The sequence below is a fragment of the Entelurus aequoreus genome, linkage group LG16 (genome assembly GCF_033978785.1).
Source record: "Entelurus aequoreus isolate RoL-2023_Sb linkage group LG16, RoL_Eaeq_v1.1, whole genome shotgun sequence".
NCBI lineage: Eukaryota > Metazoa > Chordata > Actinopteri > Syngnathiformes > Syngnathidae > Entelurus > Entelurus aequoreus.
In genome coordinates this window covers 43,431,444-43,449,774 of record NC_084746.1, presented here as the reverse complement: position 1 = coordinate 43,449,774, position 18,331 = coordinate 43,431,444, and the positions used below count along the sequence as shown (strand labels likewise).

Here is an 18,331-nt window from a genome sequence, read left to right as displayed (position 1 = left end):
TTTTTATTTCCGCTCTACAAACGAAATATGTGAAAATGGCATTAGTATGTAATCATAATATATTCAACACATAATTAATTGAGCCTACGCTTGTATAATTTTTTTTTTTAATTCTGCTTTTAGATTGAACTTTTTAACCGGAAGCTGAATCGTGCCCAATACGTGGCGCTTGTGTGTCTGTGTTCAGTAAATCACTGCGTTACAATAAACGAAGGAGTCGCGATGTTACGGCTGGTTGTGGTATTAGTGGCCGCTGCAGGCTCCTTCATGCTCGGCCTGTCTCCGCTGGAAGCCTCCCCGACGGTCGTGCCGTGCCTCGCCCCGCTGCAATGGGAGGGGAGGTGGGTGTTGTACGACCACGGAACCGGGAGGAACAACCGGGCCGCGGTGTCCTACGACGGCCAGAACCAGAGACTGCGAATCCTGCAGCAGCACAAGAAACACACACCGTGTCAAAGGTCAACCTCTTTGTACTATTACTACATTATAAATACACACATATTACTTGTATTGAAGCGTGTATTTGTACAACTAGTTGTTTACTGCAGTAACGAAGCGTGATTTTGTACTATTTGTACTACTAACAGTTGTTTACTGCCATGAATTGATTACGTGGACCCCGACTTAAACAAGTTGAAAAACGTATTCGGGTGTTACCATTTAGTGGTCAATTGTACGGAATATGTACTGTACTGTGCAATCTACTAATAAAGGTTTCAATCAATCAATACTGCAGTAATGAAGTGTGTATTTGTACTACTAACAGTTGTTTACTGCAGTAATGAAGTGTGTATTTGTACTACTAACAGTTGTTTACTGCAGTAATGAAGTGTGTATTTGTACTACTAACAGTTGTTTACTGCAATAATGAAGTTTGTATTAGTACTACTAACAGTTGTTTACTGCAGTAATGAAGTGTGTATTTGTACTACTAACAGTTGTTTACTGCAGTAATGAAGTGTGTATTTGTACTACTAACAGTTGTTTACTGCAGTAATGAAGTGTGTATTTGTACTACCCACAGTTGTTTACTGCAGTAATGAAGTGTGTATTTGTACTACTAACAGTTGTTTACTGCAGTAATGAAGTTTGTATTTGTACTACTAACAGTTGTTTACTGCAGTAATGAAGTTTGTATTAGTACTACTAACAGTTGTTTACTGCAGTAATGAAGTGTGTATTAGTACTACTAACAGTTGTTTACTGCAGTAATGAAGTGTGTATTTGTACTACTAACAGTTGTTTACTGCAGTAATGAAGTTTGTATTTGTACTACTAACAGCAGTTTACTGCAGTAATGTGGCAATACGGTTGCGCAACAGTGATTGTGTCTACTTTGTAATACCATAATTGTTAAATAAAAGAGTCTTGTTGTTTGGGACTTGCGAAAAACTGCTTATAATGTGAGTATTATAGTTAACTACAGTATGTAGTTTGAATTTGAACTTTTACCTATCAATCATTTGAGAGAAACGTAATGAGGTTCCTTTCTACAGGACACTTTCACAAAAATTTCACTTCATTTTTGAAAACCTCATAAAAAACTTTTACACATATCCTGTTATTTATGTGTGGGTGATAAAGTTCTTCCAATCAAGGTTTTATGCTGCCGAATACGATTATGATACAGTGTACTATTGCTGTTGAAAGTACAACGATATCAACACAATATTTAAACTGATTTCTGATTCTCTTTTTTTTTTAACATACAGTTGTTTGTTCAAAACAAATTCAATAGTGCACAATAACTAACAAAAGTGAAAACTACTATCCACTACTCTTTGAAATAGTTTGGGGTTTTTTGCCCTCAAAGTCCTCCTGTGTCCAGGGAATTATCTCCCGAGTTTGTAAAAAGCAAGGGAAAAAAGATTTTTGGAAGAAAAAAAAAATTCACCAAATCATTTGGTATTGATTATATACTGATACTACCCTTGTTATCAACACTGTCGATTAATGCAGTGTTTTTCAACCTTTTTTGAGCCAAGGCACATTTTTTTCATTAAAAAAGTCCGGAGGCACAACGCCAGCAGAATACTTTAAAAAATGAAACTCAGCATCCGATATTGACAGTGAAAAGTCGTTCCAGCAATTGTTGGATATGAATTCAAATCATAACCAATAGGGATGTCCGATAATGGCTTTTTTGCCGATATCCGATATTCCGATATTGTCCAACTCTTAATTACCGATACCGATATCAACCGATACTGATATATACAGTCGTGGAATTGACACATTATTATGCCTAATTTGGACAACCAGGTATGGTGAAGATAAGGTCCTTTTAAAAAAAAAAAAAAAAAAAAGATAAATACATTAAAAACATTTTCTTGAATAAAAAACAAAGTAAAACAATATAAAAACAGTTACCGGTACATAGAAACTAGTAATTAATGAAAATGAGTAAAATTAACTGTTAAAGGTTAGTACCATTAGTGGACCAGCAGCACGCACAATCATGCGTGCTTACGGACTGTATCCCTTGCAGACTGTATTGATATATATTGATATATAATGTAGGAACCAGAATATTAATCACAGAAAGAAACAACCCTTTGGGGGAGGGAGGTTTTTTGGGTTGGTGCACTAATTGTAAGTGTATCTTGTGTTTTTTATGTTGATTTAATAAAAAAACCAAAAAAAAAAACCGATACCGATAATAAAAAAAACAAACTGTATCGATAATTTCCGATATTACATTTTAAAGCATTTATCGGCCGGCCGATATTATCGGACATCTCTAATAACCAACCATGCATCACTATAACTCTTGTCTCAAAGTATGTGTACTGTCACCACCTGTCACATTACGCCCTGACTTTTTTTTTATTTTTTTGGTGTTTCCTGTGTGTAGTGTTTTAGTTCTTGTCTTGCGTTCCTATTTTGGTGGCATTTCCTGTTTTGTTGGTATTTTCCTGTAGCAGTTTCATGTCTTCTTTGAGTGCTATTCCCCGCACCTGCTTTGTTTTAGCAATCAAAAATATTTCAGTTGTTTTTATCCTCTTTGTGGGGACATTGTTGATTGTCATGTCATGTACGGACGTGGACGGAGTCTCTGCTCCACACGCTGTAAGTCTTTGCTGTCGTCCAGCATTCTGTTTTTGTTTACTTTGTAGCCAGTTCAGTTTTAATTTCGTTCTGCATAGCCTTCCCTAAGCTTCAATGCCTTTTCTCGGTGGCACTCACCTTCGGATATTTTTTGGTTTAAAAATTAGATACCTTTTTACCTGCACGCTGCCTCCCGCTGTCGGTTGCATATCGTGATCGCTACAAACCATGTTCCCCACATCTACCTTAGCTACCTGCTGCCACCTACTGATATGGAAGAGTATAACATGGTTAGTCTGCCAAGCTCTAGACAGCACAGACACTCAACAACTTGGACATTTGTGACAATGTGCTTTCAGACCTAATGCCTGTCGTATTTGAGGCCAGTTTTAACCGCTTGACAGCTGGAGTGCGTGCTCCTGCGCGTCTCTGTCGAGTTTTTAACCCTTCCACTGCTGGTCAGTTTACTACTGCTTTTAACCAGGTTTTTTTACCTTCTGACTCTGTTTTTTCTGACACTGAGAAACTCAATGCATTGTTTGACTCCACCTGTGAGACAGCCTTGAACTCAGTGGCTCCTTTTTAAAAATCAAAAAGGCTAAAACTAAATCAGAACCCTGGTTTGTTTAATGAGAGAACACGTGCGATCAGACGTGAGTGCCGCAAAGCTGAACGCAGGTGGAAGAAGGACAAGCTTCAGGTGTCACTCCAGATTTTAAAGGACTGTTGGCATGGATATCAGAGCACAGTAAAAGAGGCAAAAAGAGAACATTTGGCAAACATTATTGCCTCAAATAGTCTTGACTCTCGTGTTTTATTCAAAACCATTGACTCTGTTCTTAATGCCCCTCAGCCTACATGTTTGGAACCCTCCTCTGAATTGTGCAATGCCTTTTTAGAGTATTTTATTGATAAGATCGCCACAACAAGAGCTCTCATTTCTGTTCCGACCTCTGCCCCTTCTGTCCTGTTTAACTACTGTGCTGTTTTCAATCAGTTTGCGCAAGTGACTCTGCGGCAGTTACAAGAATTAACTAATCATATGAAGCCCTCATGATGCTGTCCCTCCTACATTTTTTAAAGAAGTATTTTCTTGCATAGGGCAGCCGGTTCTTAACATTTTAAATAGCACTCTGTCTTCTGGTGTGGTTCCTACCAGTTTTAAACACGCCGTGGTTCAACCACTTTTAAAGAAACCTGGTCTGGACGGTTCAGTTTTAGCCCTTTTTAGACCCATTTCTAAGCTGCCTTTCCTCTCAAAGATCTTGAAGAAGATTGTTTTTACCCAGTTAAACACTTTTTTAGAGGACTCTGATATTTTAGAAGTCTTTCAGTCTGGGTTTAAACCCCTCCATAGTACCGAGTCAGCATTTTTAAGGGTTTTTAATGACATCCTTCGAGCAACAGATTTAGGTGATCATGTGATTTTAGTTTTACTCGATCCAACAGCAGCATTTGATACGGTGGACCATAATATTTTAATTAGCCGCCTACAGCATCAATTGGGCGTTTCTGGTACTGCTTTGAGTTGGCTGAAGTCATATTTGACAAACAGGACCTTCTCTGTAAATGTTGCTGGTTCTGAATCCTCTGTTGCTCCCTTGACATGTGGGGTCCCACAGGGCTCAATTTTAGGACCACTGCTCTTTTCTATTTATTTACTTCCCCTGGGCTCAATCCTAAGAAAGCATGGTATTTATTTTCATTGTTATGCTGATGACACACACATTTATTTTCCGTTAAAGAAAAATCATGCCTCTTCAATGCAGCCACTACTTGCTTGTCTTGATGATATCAAGGCCTGGATGGCCCTAAATTTCTTAAATTTCAATGAAAAGAAGACAGAAGTAATAGTGTTTGGACCGAGTGGTACATGTGAGCTCCCCCCTGTTGACTTTGGCCCTTTGGCTTTGCACGTTAAGCCAAGTATGAGACTTTAAACTGTTTTTAACTGCTTTTTATCTAACAAATTGTTCTTAGGATAATTTGTATTTGCTTTTGCAATGTGTATATTACTTCTGTTTTAAATGTTATTTTTTAGTCTGTGCTTTGCCTGTATTTCTTTGTGGTGTACAGCCTTTTGTTCTTCAACTGTGGTTGTTTTTAAAGGGCTTTATAAATAAAGTTGGTATGGTACGGTATCAAATTAATAAAAATGACAAGGGTGTACTCCGCCATCCGCCCGAATGCAGATGAGATAGGCTCCAGCACTCCCCGCGACCCCAAAAGGGACAAGCGGTTGAAAATGGATTGATGGACAATACATTTGACGGTGTTCTTTACAGCATATTACTGTAAGTTAAAAAAACTACCAGTTTTTTGTGTTAAAATTCTGTTGACTGATCTGCCATTTTTTTACTGTAAAATCTACGGTTCTTGTTTTTAACGGTGTGTTACTGTAAATGAAAAAAAACCGATATATTTGTTTTTACGGTAGAAAAACTGGCAGCTAAGTTGCCAGAATAAAAAAGAAACTTCTACTGTTTTTCCATTAACAATATAATGTTGTAAAAAAACAATGTAAATGTAATAGTAAAGTTATGGCAAGTAAGCTGACAGCTTTTTCCGTAAAACCCCCCCCAAAAAACAGTGGAACTGTTTTTCCATTAACCGTAAAATGTTATTAAAAAAAAACCCACTATATACTACAGTAAAATTTTGTGAATGTAAAGTTTTTACAGTTTTTATTTTTTTTTATTAAATCAACATAAAAACTACAATATATACATTATATATCAATATAGATCAATACAGTCTGCAGGGATACAGTCCGTAAGCACACCTGATTGTATTTCTTTATTAAAAAAATAAATAAATAAAATAAAAATAAATATTGCTGGACAGGCGGACAACATTTTTTGTTGTCCCCCCCTTCGGTCCGTGGGACAAATTTTCAAGCATTGACCGGTCCGCAGCTACAAAAAGGTTGGGGACCACTGCAGTAATACATCGTTTATTGCTGTTAATTGGTTTTGGACATGACCGCGATACATTAATTTCCGCCAACCAGGAATGATTAATTTTAAATCAAATATTTCCATAGCTGAAACATAAAAAACATGTGTACTCCCTTCTAAATACATGTTTCAACATTTTAAGAGCCCTCTAGACATGAAATAACATCCTTTAATCACCTTTACCCTCTTTTAATCCAATATAGTAATGCTGAGCCAATCAGTGGCCACGATACTGAACACTGTGATCTAATAGGTTTGGTCTCAATTAGCGGCCAATACTACTGTAGTATGGATATTTTTAGTTAATTTAGCCATTTATGCTTAAAATGCTTAATTTAGGGCAAACATTTTGTTGACTATGCTTTAAAAAAATACAAAAAAATATGTGACGTGGTAAAGCCGCAATATATGAAGCACGATGTGATGTGGAACGCCTGCATTGACTCAGAGGAACCCTTTATCAACATCAGTATTTGGTGTTTTTTGCTGTTGCAGGTACTTTGAGTACATCTACTTGTACGACAGCATGGTGATGTTCCAGATCGACCAGAAGACCAAAGAATGTTCCAAGGTGGCTATGACTGAGGCCTGGGACCCCTTTGACATTCCAGACAACTCCACCTTTGAAGACCAGTACATCATCGGCGGTCCTGGGGACAACGTGGAGGTTCAGGAGTGGTCTGACAGGAAGCCGGCGCGCAAACGTGAGTCCCACCAAGTTGACACGAGGACAACCGCGATGGCGGGGTGAATAAAAACCTGTGGTGTGTTCCAGATGAGACATGGGTGGGCGTGTACACGCTGAAGGACTGCTACCCGGTGCAGGAGACCTACATCAAGAACAGCAGCGTCACCACTTCCACTCGCTTCTTCAACATCCAACTGGGCATCACCGACCCAGACGTCTTCAGCCCTCCCAGCACCTGCCAGTCAGCACGACCCCTTGCTATGACTCAGTCCCGCTGCTGAGGCCTGACCTTTAACCTTTAATCTTACACCGTCCATATTGATTGGCTACTTATCGATTTTTGATCTGGTATCAAGATGGTAGGATTACCGCTATCGCGCACATTTTTATTTTATTATAAAGTCAAAACTAGTGTTTTAAAAGACACAATCATTTGTGGATTTTGAGGATTAATAACTTGATGACACTTTAAAGTCAGAGCAATTATAAACACTCAGTAAAGTTAACCATTGTGTGCTTGGATTTTTTTTTAAATGACAATAAATTTGTAAAAAAAATGTATCACACCACAGCTGATGTCTTCATTTACATGTCATTAAAATGATTAAATTGTCGGAGATGATAAATACATCTAAATAAAAGCTGATAATCCTGCACATTTGTGGTTTTGCCGTTGTTTTATTATTTAATTGTGTCCGCCTGTCCAGCAGGTGGCAGTAGACAGAGTGTAACAAGTGACAACGAAGACGTTCATAGGCCACCCGGAAGTAGCCCCTCACGAGTTAGGTAACACGTTTTAGCAAATACGGTTCAAGTGATTTGACATTTTCTGGAGTCAGCACGAGAAATAAGTAAGTACATTACAGATATTAGTTACTTTTTGTAACGTGGCGGTCGAATAAACGACGTGTTTTCGTAGTTGTATATGTCAGTGTCTCGCCAGCTAGCTTAGCTAACCTGACAAGCTAAATGTTTGCAGACGTCCGAAAAAAGCCAAATAAACACGACAAGTGGGAACTAAATATCAATTAATCTTAGTTACAGGTCATACTTTGTTCTTGTATTTTAACAAAGCTGTCTTAGATATTTGTTTCCATGACTCTGTCGTCTAAATATTGTTTTTACTTCAACTCAAATCCATGTCAGCTGTTTAATGAAAGGGTTTTTAGTTAAGCGGGTTTTTTTGTACTCGCTGTTCCCCAGCACGCTTGAAATTGTAGAAATTGTCAATATTTTAACGTATTGTCGGCATATAGTGTCACACAGATTTTGTTTATTTAACGACTGGTTTATTAGACAGGGGCAGTGCAAATCCTCAGTGCTGAACGCTCTGGCTCGCTGACAACAAGCTATCCATACACTTGGGTAAAACGGAATCCATCCTATTTGGGTCCCAAATCAACCCTAAGAAAGTCAGTGACTTCACTATAAAAGTGGGTGACATTGTTATCACCAGGAAAGATGAGGTCACCTACCTAGGTTCCATTCTAGAGGCTAATCTTTCCTGTGATTAAATGGCAACCAAGGTAATCAAAAAGGTCAACCAACGAACGAGATTTCTCTACAGAATCTCCTCTCTGGTCAACAAAAGCACCATAAAGATTCTAGCGGGAACTCTCTTTCAACCCTTTTTCGATTACGCTTGCACCTCCTGGTACCCTAGCACCGAAACCTTTACATCTAGACTCCAAAAATCCCAGAGCGAGCTAGTCAGGTTACTTTTAAACCTCCACCCAAGATCACACCTCACTCCTACCCACTTCTCCAAAGTGGGCTGGCTCAGGGTGGAGGACAGAGTAAAACAACTTGCACTGAGCCTAGTCTATTAAATCCGTTACAACTCCCTGATACCGAAGTACATGTCAAACTACTTCCTTAACGTAAATGACCGACATAACCACAACACCAGGGGGAGCTCCACTAACCACGTTAAACCCAGATTCCGAACTAACAAAGGTCTTAACTCATTCTCCTTCTATGCCACATCAATATGGAATGCACTGCCTACAGGTGTAAAAGAAAGGGCATCGCTATCCTCCTTCAAAACCGCACTAAAAGAACACCTCCAGGCAACTTTAACCTTTGACTAACACCCTCCCCCCTCCACATCCCACCTCCCCGGATTGTAAATAATCAAATGTATATACTTGATCTTATGCTTTCTGAACTCACTATGTTCACTGCTCGCTGTACATATCCTACCAAGTCAGACCTACACTGTTTCAATGTCCATTTCTCTGATTATGCAATTGTTGATGACTGGAGTGCTGATATCAACCCCCCTACACATCCCACCCCCCGGATTGTAAATAATGTAAATAATTCAATGTATATACTCTGATGATGATTAACTTGTGTGATGACTGTATTATGCTGATAATATATATTTGTACCATGAATTGATTTTCTTGGACCCCGACTTAAACAAGTTGAAAAACGTATTTGGGTGTTACCATTTAGTGGTCAATTGTACGGAATATGTACTATACTGTGCAATCTACTAATACAAGTTTCAATCAATCAATCAAAAGAATAAATAACACTCCTGCAAATGCACCAGGATAAGCAAAAAGGCTAGTCATCATGTTGTTGCTGAGCCGATCTTATAGTTGTCACCCTAAAAACCACAGAAAGAAAATTTTACTACAAACATTGCAAATATAAAAGAGCATTGAAAATATGTAATCACAGGTATTGGGTATTGGAAAGATATAAACACTACTCATTAGGCAGCAGAGAAAGAAATGGCAACACATTTGGGTTTCGGGAGGAAAATAATATTGGTATAATGGCATGAATGTTATGAGTCGGTTCTTTAGATGGTATGACAACAGTACATTATGGTGATTGACAGCTAATGATGATACTTTTTAGATTTTACTTGGTACGCACTTTTCAGGTGCTACAGTACAAACCATTATTCAAAATCGTCAAACCTTAGCCATTAAAACAGTAAATACCAGGGATCTAACGGTATCAAAATGTCAATGTACGATATTATCACGGTATCACAATATTATTGTGGTATGGGGGGGAAAAAAACCCCTTAATGTTAAAGTGTGTAAAATGAAGTGGCAAGAATGTTTAAGATAAACACACTTACTGTAATTGAACACTAACATAATGCTCAAATATTGTAATCATATTTTTACTTCAAACAGGTGTATATATTTAATAAAAATACTTTCAGTCAAAGTGTCATTAATCTAACAAGATAAACATCTAGTGTAACAAATGTAAAACAATAATGTTCACGTTAAGAGAAACCTTATCCTCTGTAGTGGACATCTTATATCCATCCATCCATTTTCTACCGCTTGTCCCTTTTGGGGTTGCGGGGGCCTATCCCAGCTGCATATGGACGGAAGGCGGGGTACACCCTGGACAAGTTGCCACCTTATATCACTTTGGCAAATGCTGATTCTCAGAAAAGTTAGTTAACAATGTATCATTTATTAATGTAAATACCTAACAAATTGATGCTCGGCATCAAATATTTTTTTGGGGGTGATGGTTTATCAAGTTGCTTCTTATATTACTTGTGGTCTCCGCACTGCAGTGTCACCAATTTTTTTTAATTGTCTGCGCTGCCGTCTGGCGCATTTCCAACTTAAAGCGTGGATAGCAAATCCATATAAAACACAAGTTGATTCCCTATAACTACAGAAAAATGTAGGTTAAAACATCACAACTTCTGACCGGCTTTATGTGTCGTCTTGGAAACAAAACACTCACAAAGGTGGCAACTTTGCCTTGCAGTAAACAGACTGAAGAGGCTGTGTTTTCGCCAGGGTTTGTTTGTCTGTGAGCAACACAACTTAAAAAGTTATGGATAGAGTGTATTGAAAACTTCAGGAAATGTTCAAAAAAACAATCCTTTCTCTGTCCTTAACGACCTCACACACACGGACCCGCAAACGCGTGCTACGCAGGGAATTTTGGGAGATGTAGTTTACTTCCAGACCGGGCAATTCAAAAGTGACAGCAAAAAATGACACTGACCCAGTTTTAATTTTATAACGTCACATGTCACGGTATTATTATGATGATTTTGATACCAAAAGACCACAGTCTTTATAGTAACGTTACACTCCTAGTAAATACTAAGACTAAAATGCATCAACAGTTAAAGGCATTCTTTTTCATAAATAACGCTGTTTTTTCTCATGACAATGTCTTCAGGCGGAGATGGCGTCCTACACGTGCATCAGCTGCCGGGTGTCGTTTGTGAACGGCGAGATCCAGCGTGCACACTACAAGAGCGACTGGCACCGCTACAACCTGAAGAGAAAGGTGGCTGACATGCCGCCCGTCACTGCAGAGAACTTCCAGGAGCGTGTCCTGTCCCAGCAGGCCGCAACCGAGAAACAGCTGAACCAGGCGGCGGGCATGGAAGGCTGCGGCGTGTGCAACAAGAAGTTCTCCAGTGCCAACGCCTATCAGAACCACCTGCAGTCCCACAAGCACCAGCAGGCAGAGCGGCAGGCTATGCTGGCTGCCCAGCGGGAGGTGGACAGACTCAACGAGAAGAACCTGGAGAAGGGGCTCGGTGACGAGAAGGCGGACCACGATGCTCAGAACCAGGCCCTGCAGCAGGCCCTGAAGAAGCAGCAGAGGGCCGGGCCGGTGAAGACCAGCCAGGAAGTGATGGCGAAGCGCAAGTTGGAGAAGTCTGACAAACCTCCTCGACTGATGTGGTTGGAGGAGCAGGCCAAGCGACGAGAGCTGGAGGATGACGAGGACGCGGCAGAGGAAGGTACGCAGGTCAAAGTTCACATCAGCAGGAAGTAGAATATTCCCGTCACGACCCAAGTTTGTGTCTGCAGAGGAGTGGGAGGACGCTGACGGGGAGGATGATGATGATGATGAAGAGGAAAGCATGGACCAGGAGGAGGAGGAAGAAGACACACAGCGCCCCACCATTCTTCCCGGGTCCATCCCCGTCACAGACTGTCTCTTCTGCTCGCATCATTCTAAGTCGCTGCTCAGGAACGTGGCTCACATGACTCAAGTACACAGCTTCTTCATTCCCGACCTCCACTACCTGGTCGACCTTAAAGGCTTTGTTGGCTACCTGGGTGAGTCTCATGCCTTAGTAGCTGCGGCCATGACACTGTTACCCATACACAGCCATGTTACCCATACACGGCCATGACACTGGTACCCATACACAGCCATGTTACCCATACACGGCCATGACACTGTTACACATACACAGTCATGTTACCCATACACGGCCATGACACTGTTACACATACACAGTCATGTTACCCATACACAGCCATGTTACCCATACACGGCCATGACACTGTTACACATACACAGTCATGTTACCCATACACAGCCATGTTACCCATACACGGCCATGACACTGTTACACTTACACAGTCATGTTACCCATACACGGCCATGACACTGTTACACATACACAGTCATGTTACCCATACACAGCCATGTTACCCATACACGGCCATGACACTGTTACACATACACAGTCATGTTACCCATACACGGCCATGACACTGTTACACATACACAGCCATGTTACCCATACACGGCCATGACACTGTTACACATACACAGCCATGTTACCCATACACGGCCATGACACTGTTACACATACACAGCCATGTTACCCATACACGGCCATGACACTGTTACACATACACAGCCATGTTACCCATACACGGCCATGACACTGTTACACATACACAGCCATGTTACCCATACACAGCCATGTTACCCATACACGGCCATGACACTGTTACACATACACAGTCATGTTACCCATACACGGCCATGACACTGTTACACATACACAGCCATGTTACCCATACACGGCCATGACACTGTTACACATACACAGCCATGTTACCCATACACGGCCATGACACTGTTACACATACACAGCCATGTTACCCATACACGGCCATGACACTGTTACACATACACAGCCATGTTACCCATACACGGCCATGACACTGTTACACATACACAGCCATGTTACCCATACACGGCCATGACACTGTTACACATACACAGCCATGTTACCCATACACGGCCATGACACTGTTACACATACACAGCCATGTTACCCATACACAGCCATGTTACCCATACACGGCCATGACACTGTTACCCATACACAGCCATGTTACCCATACACGGCCGTGACACTGTTACACATACACAGCCATGTTACCCATACACGGCCATGATACTGTTACACATACACAGCCATGTTACCCATACACGGCCATGACACTGTTACACATACACAGCCATGTTACCCATACACGGCCATGACACTGTTACACATACACAGCCATGTTACCCATACACGGCCATGACACTGTTACACATACACAGCCATGTTACCCATACACGGCCATGACACTGTTACACATACACAGCCATGTTACCCATACACAGCCATGTTACCCATACACGGCCATGACACTGTTACACATACACAGTCATGTTACCCATACACGGCCATGACACTGTTACACATACACAGCCATGTTACCCATACACGGCCATGACACTGTTACACATACACAGCCATGTTACCCATACACGGCCATGACACTGTTACACATACACAGCCATGTTACCCATACACGGCCATGACACTGTTACACATACACAGCCATGTTACCCATACACGGCCATGACACTGTTACACATACACAGCCATGTTACCCATACACGGCCATGACACTGTTACACATACACAGCCATGTTACCCATACACAGCCATGTTACCCATACACGGCCATGACACTGTTACCCATACACAGCCATGTTACCCATACACGGCCATGACACTGTTACACATACACAGCCATGTTACCCATACACGGCCATGATACTGTTACACATACACAGCCATGTTACCCATACACGGCCATGACACTGTTACACATACACAGCCATGTTACCCATACACAGCCATGACACTGTTACACATCCACCGCACAGCAGTGTTTGGTGTAGTCTAAAATGTTGGCCACTTGGGAACGTTGCAAAGTCACACAGGAAGTGGTGTTGTTTATTGCTCAGGAGAGAAGGTTGGAGCGGGAAACGTGTGTTTGTGGTGCAACGAAAAGGGTCGCTCCTTTTACTCCACCACGGCGGTTCAGAGTCACATGACGGACAAAAGCCACTGCAAGCTCTTCACAGACGGCGACGCTGCGCTCGAGTTCGCGGACTTTTACGACTTCAGGTAAGCGGCGATGATGACCAAGTGTGACGCAGGAAGTGAATGTTTGCTGTTGTGTTGGCTGACAGGAGCAGCTACCCTGACAGCAAGGAGGGGCAGGGTGCTGACATGGAGGGGGCGGGGCTTCCTGACGACGACAACCTTCTATATGACGACGACACTTTCGAGCTAACGCTCCCTTCAGGTAGAACAAGCTCACACTTGTCGTTTTCTTTAGCATAGGTTGTTGGTATAGTTTGTTTTTAAGGTTTTGTTTTTGGCTTAGTTTATCATTGTTCTTTCATATGAGCTTACCGTATTTTTCGGACTATAAGTCGCAGTTTTTTTCATAGTTTGGCCGGGGGTGCGACTTATACTCAGGAGCGACTTATGTGTGAAATTATTAACACATTGCCGTAAAATATCAAATAATATTATTTAGCTCATTCACGTAGGAGACTAGACGTATAAGATTTCATGGGATTTAGCGATTAGGAGTGACAGATTGTTTGGTAAACGTATAGCATGTTCTATATGTTATAGTTATTTGAATGACTCTTACCATAATATGTTGCGTTAACATTCCAGGCACCTTCTCAGTTGGTTATTTATGCGTCATATAACATACTTATTACATACTTATTCAGTCTGTTGTTCACTATTCTTTATTTATTTTAAATTGCCTTTCAAATGTCTATTCTTGGTGTTGGGTTTTATCAAATACATTTCCCCCAAAAAAGGCAACTTATACTCTAGTGCGACTTTATATGTTTTTTTCCTTCTTTATTATGCATTTTCGGCCGGTGCGACTTGTACTCCGAAAAATATGGTAGTTTAATATTGTTTTTTAATGTTTCTTAGTGTAGGTTTTTACCACTGTGTTTTTACATTGTTAGCTTAGTTTCTGAACATCATTTTTTATTACCGTTTTTTTCTCATTGTGTAGTTTACCTTTGTTTTTTTTCCCTTTTATGGTAGTTTAATGTTTTAATTTATGTTAGCTTAGGTTAACATAGTTCTTTAATGTTAATATTGTTTAACGTAACTTTTCATGTATTGTGTAACAGTTTTAATGTTGATTTGCCAACAATTATTTTATTGTTGTAAGATGTTAGCATTGTTTTTGTGATTCAGGTGCCAGGATTGGCCATCGCTCTCTGATGAGATATTACAAGCAACGCTTTGGAACGCAGAGGACGCTTGCCCTGAGCCACAACAAGAACGCTGTGGGCCATGTGATGCGTCACTACAAATCTCTCGGCTGGTGGGGCGAGATAGGTACGCACTAAATCTCCTCACTTTTGACGTTTTCAAGTTGGTGACTTAAAGGGGTACTGCACTTTTTCTTTAAAATGTTGCCTATTGTTCACAATCATGAGAGACAAGAAGACAAGGGTTTTTCTTCGCTTTCTAATTTTAATAATTGGCTGGGTCCAGGTGGCTAGCAATGCACCTAATGGGAGCAATCAATTCTACCTCTAAATCACTTTAAAAATGCATTCAAAAACCGTCAACAGCACTAAATTTACGTTCTGTAACCTATATAACAACCAAACTGTAGCAGCATTGTTATTGTAAGAGCATACACTGAGGAACTTTTTTCTGGTGTAGTAACACATCGCCTTGATGCGGTATTAGCTGTAAAAGCTAATTACAACAGGAGATGAATTAGCTTCTACGTCAACACTAAATGTGTTTGAGTTTGTAATGCACAACACTGCGATATAACACCCATTTGTACTGACTGAAAAACATGAACAATCATATTACAGTATCTGTAGAGTATTAGCCCACATTTCATGTTTTGTTTGTTAACAGCTGAGCTAGCAACGTAGTTGTAATAACACACTTGACTTGCATGTATCATAATCTGTATAAAGTGTGACTCACTCGATGGACAGTTAAAGTTAAGTTGAAGTACCAATGATTGTCACACACACACTAGGTATGGTGAAATGTGTCCTCTGCATTTGACTTATCCCCTTGTCCACCCCCTTGGAGGGGAGGGGAGCAGTGGGCAGCAGTGGTGCCACGCCCGGGAATTATTTTTGGTGATTTAACACCCAATTCCAACCCTTGATGCTGAGTGCCAAGCAGGGAGGTAATGGGTCCCATTTTTATTGTCTTTGGTGTGTCTCGGCCGGGGTTTGAACTCACAACCTACCGAACTCAGGGCGGACATTCTAACCACTAGGCCACTGAGTAGGTAGTAGTTGTTCGTCTGGTCCAGCTGGGCGGGGACGTTTCCTGTTGATTTTGGGTAAGCACTCCATTTATGTTGAAATAGCTTGGTTCCAAGTTCCACATTTATAGTGTCATCGCTTTCATCCCTCTCTTCCGTCTGCTCCAACGTCTCACTCTTCCTTTGGGCTCGCTTCTATAAGCAGCAGCATATTCAGCTTCAAAAGTTCACGGTTGTGAATCCTCATTTGTCAAAAACTAGTTGTCTTCGTTGTCCGTTACCAAGTCTGCCATGATTAGAGCACACACTTGTGTGGGATTCCGCAAGCAGTACATAGAGTTGATGCCAGAAGTCAGACGTGCGTTGCTATGGAAACAGAAGTCGATGCGGGAAAGAAACCAGTCCCGGAAATGATTAAAATGATCAACATATGGTAAACATTGAATATATTATATTATTATGAATGTGTTGGGTACTACATTATATAAAGACTTGCAGCGTGTATATAAAAGTTGGAGGGGTTTGAAGTTGTTTTAGATGGCTTTGAAGGTTACAACGGTTACTCCCACTGGCCGCATCTTTCAAGTGTTTATCTTCAAAATAGTTAAGAACACACCTTTTTTTTTTGTCTAATGATTGTGAACGGTAGGCAAAAATAAGTGCAGTTTCCCTTTAAGAAATTTAAAATAATTACCGTGTTCTTAAGTAGAGCCACCACTTTTACAAGATGTTCCCCCCGCATTGACCCGCCCATTTCTGTCTCCTAGGCAACAGCGGGCTGCGTCACAAGCAGAAGGACATGCAGTACGTGCAAATGATGAAGTCCAAGTGGATGCTGAAGATTGGCATGACTCACAACACCACCAAGCAGAAACACTTCAGAGTCCAAGTCATGTTCTGAGGAGGCACAAGGGACCTAGAACTGGACGCGGTAACAAGCAGCTGTCACCTTGGAAACGGTGGTTTATTGTGACAATTTAAGGAGAATAAATGTACTGAATTTACTGATGAGACATTTGGCTTGAAGTTGTTTATTGTCACAGTGGTCCCCCAACATCAAACAAAAGAGCCATGTGGCCATCATCCCAAAGCATAAACAACATGAAATGTACAGCCAAGTGATGCTGGACTATATATATATATTTAAGTATAAACATTGCACAGAAAGAGTAGGAAATATACAGCAAGGCACTGTGGGAGAAATCTGAACGCGTCTTTGAATGGACCTACCGCCTGCGGAGCTCCACTGACATCTCGTAATCTGACGTCAAAAGATGAATTCATGTTTGGTGGACCAAGTTCTGTGAGGGCACAAACTAGACCAATCTATGTCCAGTTGGGATAGGACACACAAGAACCAGAGGAAATGGACTATTGTGTGTTTTTTGAGCAGGCACTTGTGCGGCCACTTTCACCTGGTCAGTCGGCCAATTAACACGTCAAACTTTCATTTTACATTCAAACAAACTTGTTTTGGTGCCGACAAGAAAGAATCGTGTTTTAAAATTACAAATATTCACCTCAAAAATACAACTTTATCTATTTACATTCATTTCTTCTTCACGACTGAACTCTTCACTGAACCACAATGACTGACTGCTGCCCCCTTCTGGTGTGTAGGGTTACTGCATCTTAGAGCACCAAGAACCAGAGCCAGCTAGAACTGTGTAGTGAGGTATCAGGTGTGAACCTTCTGGAACATACATGTTGCTTGGCGTCACCAGGCGCTGGATTGACTGCCGTGACTGCTGATTGATTGACAGTTGCTGTAACGCTTCTTCACCATCATGCTGACGTACGCCTTCATCAGCTTGGCGATGTCCATCACCTGCACCACACAAACACAGTGCTTCAACTTAACTTTGACTAGGACAAGTTAACTTATTCGGTTCAAGTGCAAATGAGGTAACTTGGTGTTAATGAGTAAAACCTTCAAGTGTTAACTTCAATTAGGATCCATAAATCAGTAAAAGTAGCTTAACTGAGATAAGTTAATAGTTTTACTCAGTTTAATTTGTTATAGTAGGTTAACTATATAAAGATAAATGATCTCATTAGCAATTAAACTTAATGAGTTAATATTAGTCTAACAAAGATAATTTTACTTATCTTAAGTTAAAGTCTGAGACATAAGTTAGCTAGTAAAAGTTTTAATGAGGTAACTCTTAACTATAACTAGGATAACATACCTCTTGAACACTGAGTTAATTTATCCTTGTTTGCCTTAACTAAGTTTAGTTAAGGCAAACATG

General features: G+C 40.7%; 3 protein-coding genes across 5 annotated transcripts in view; 2 read left to right on the top strand and 1 right to left on the bottom strand.

Moving 5' to 3' along the window:
* Positions 1–157: 157 nt before the first annotated feature.
* Positions 158–7,349, top strand: epdr1 (ependymin related 1). Its single transcript, XM_062023057.1, has 3 exons — positions 158–458; positions 6,501–6,709; positions 6,781–7,349. Exons 1-3 carry the CDS (start codon positions 223–225, stop codon positions 6,972–6,974), a joined length of 639 nt encoding a protein of 212 aa, XP_061879041.1. The 5' UTR covers positions 158–222; the 3' UTR covers positions 6,975–7,349.
* A 39-nt stretch (positions 7,350–7,388) lies between these two features.
* Positions 7,389–17,092, top strand: znf622 (zinc finger protein 622). Its single transcript, XM_062023048.1, has 7 exons — positions 7,389–7,544; positions 10,876–11,449; positions 11,520–11,771; positions 13,759–13,921; positions 13,987–14,102; positions 15,032–15,175; positions 16,847–17,092. The coding sequence occupies exons 2-7, from the start codon at positions 10,882–10,884 to the stop codon at positions 16,978–16,980; spliced, it is 1,377 nt and encodes a 458-aa protein (XP_061879032.1). The 5' UTR covers positions 7,389–7,544; positions 10,876–10,881; the 3' UTR covers positions 16,981–17,092.
* The window catches only part of myo10 (myosin X), a 130,360-nt gene continuing 129,106 nt past the window's right edge, over positions 17,078–18,331 (bottom strand). For all 3 annotated transcript variants that reach the window (XM_062023044.1, XM_062023043.1, XM_062023045.1), the window contains one exon: positions 17,078–17,907. In XM_062023044.1, coding sequence (XP_061879028.1) covers positions 17,797–17,907 — 111 coding nt within the window. In that variant the 3' untranslated portion in view covers positions 17,078–17,796. The remainder of the gene's footprint in view (positions 17,908–18,331) is intronic.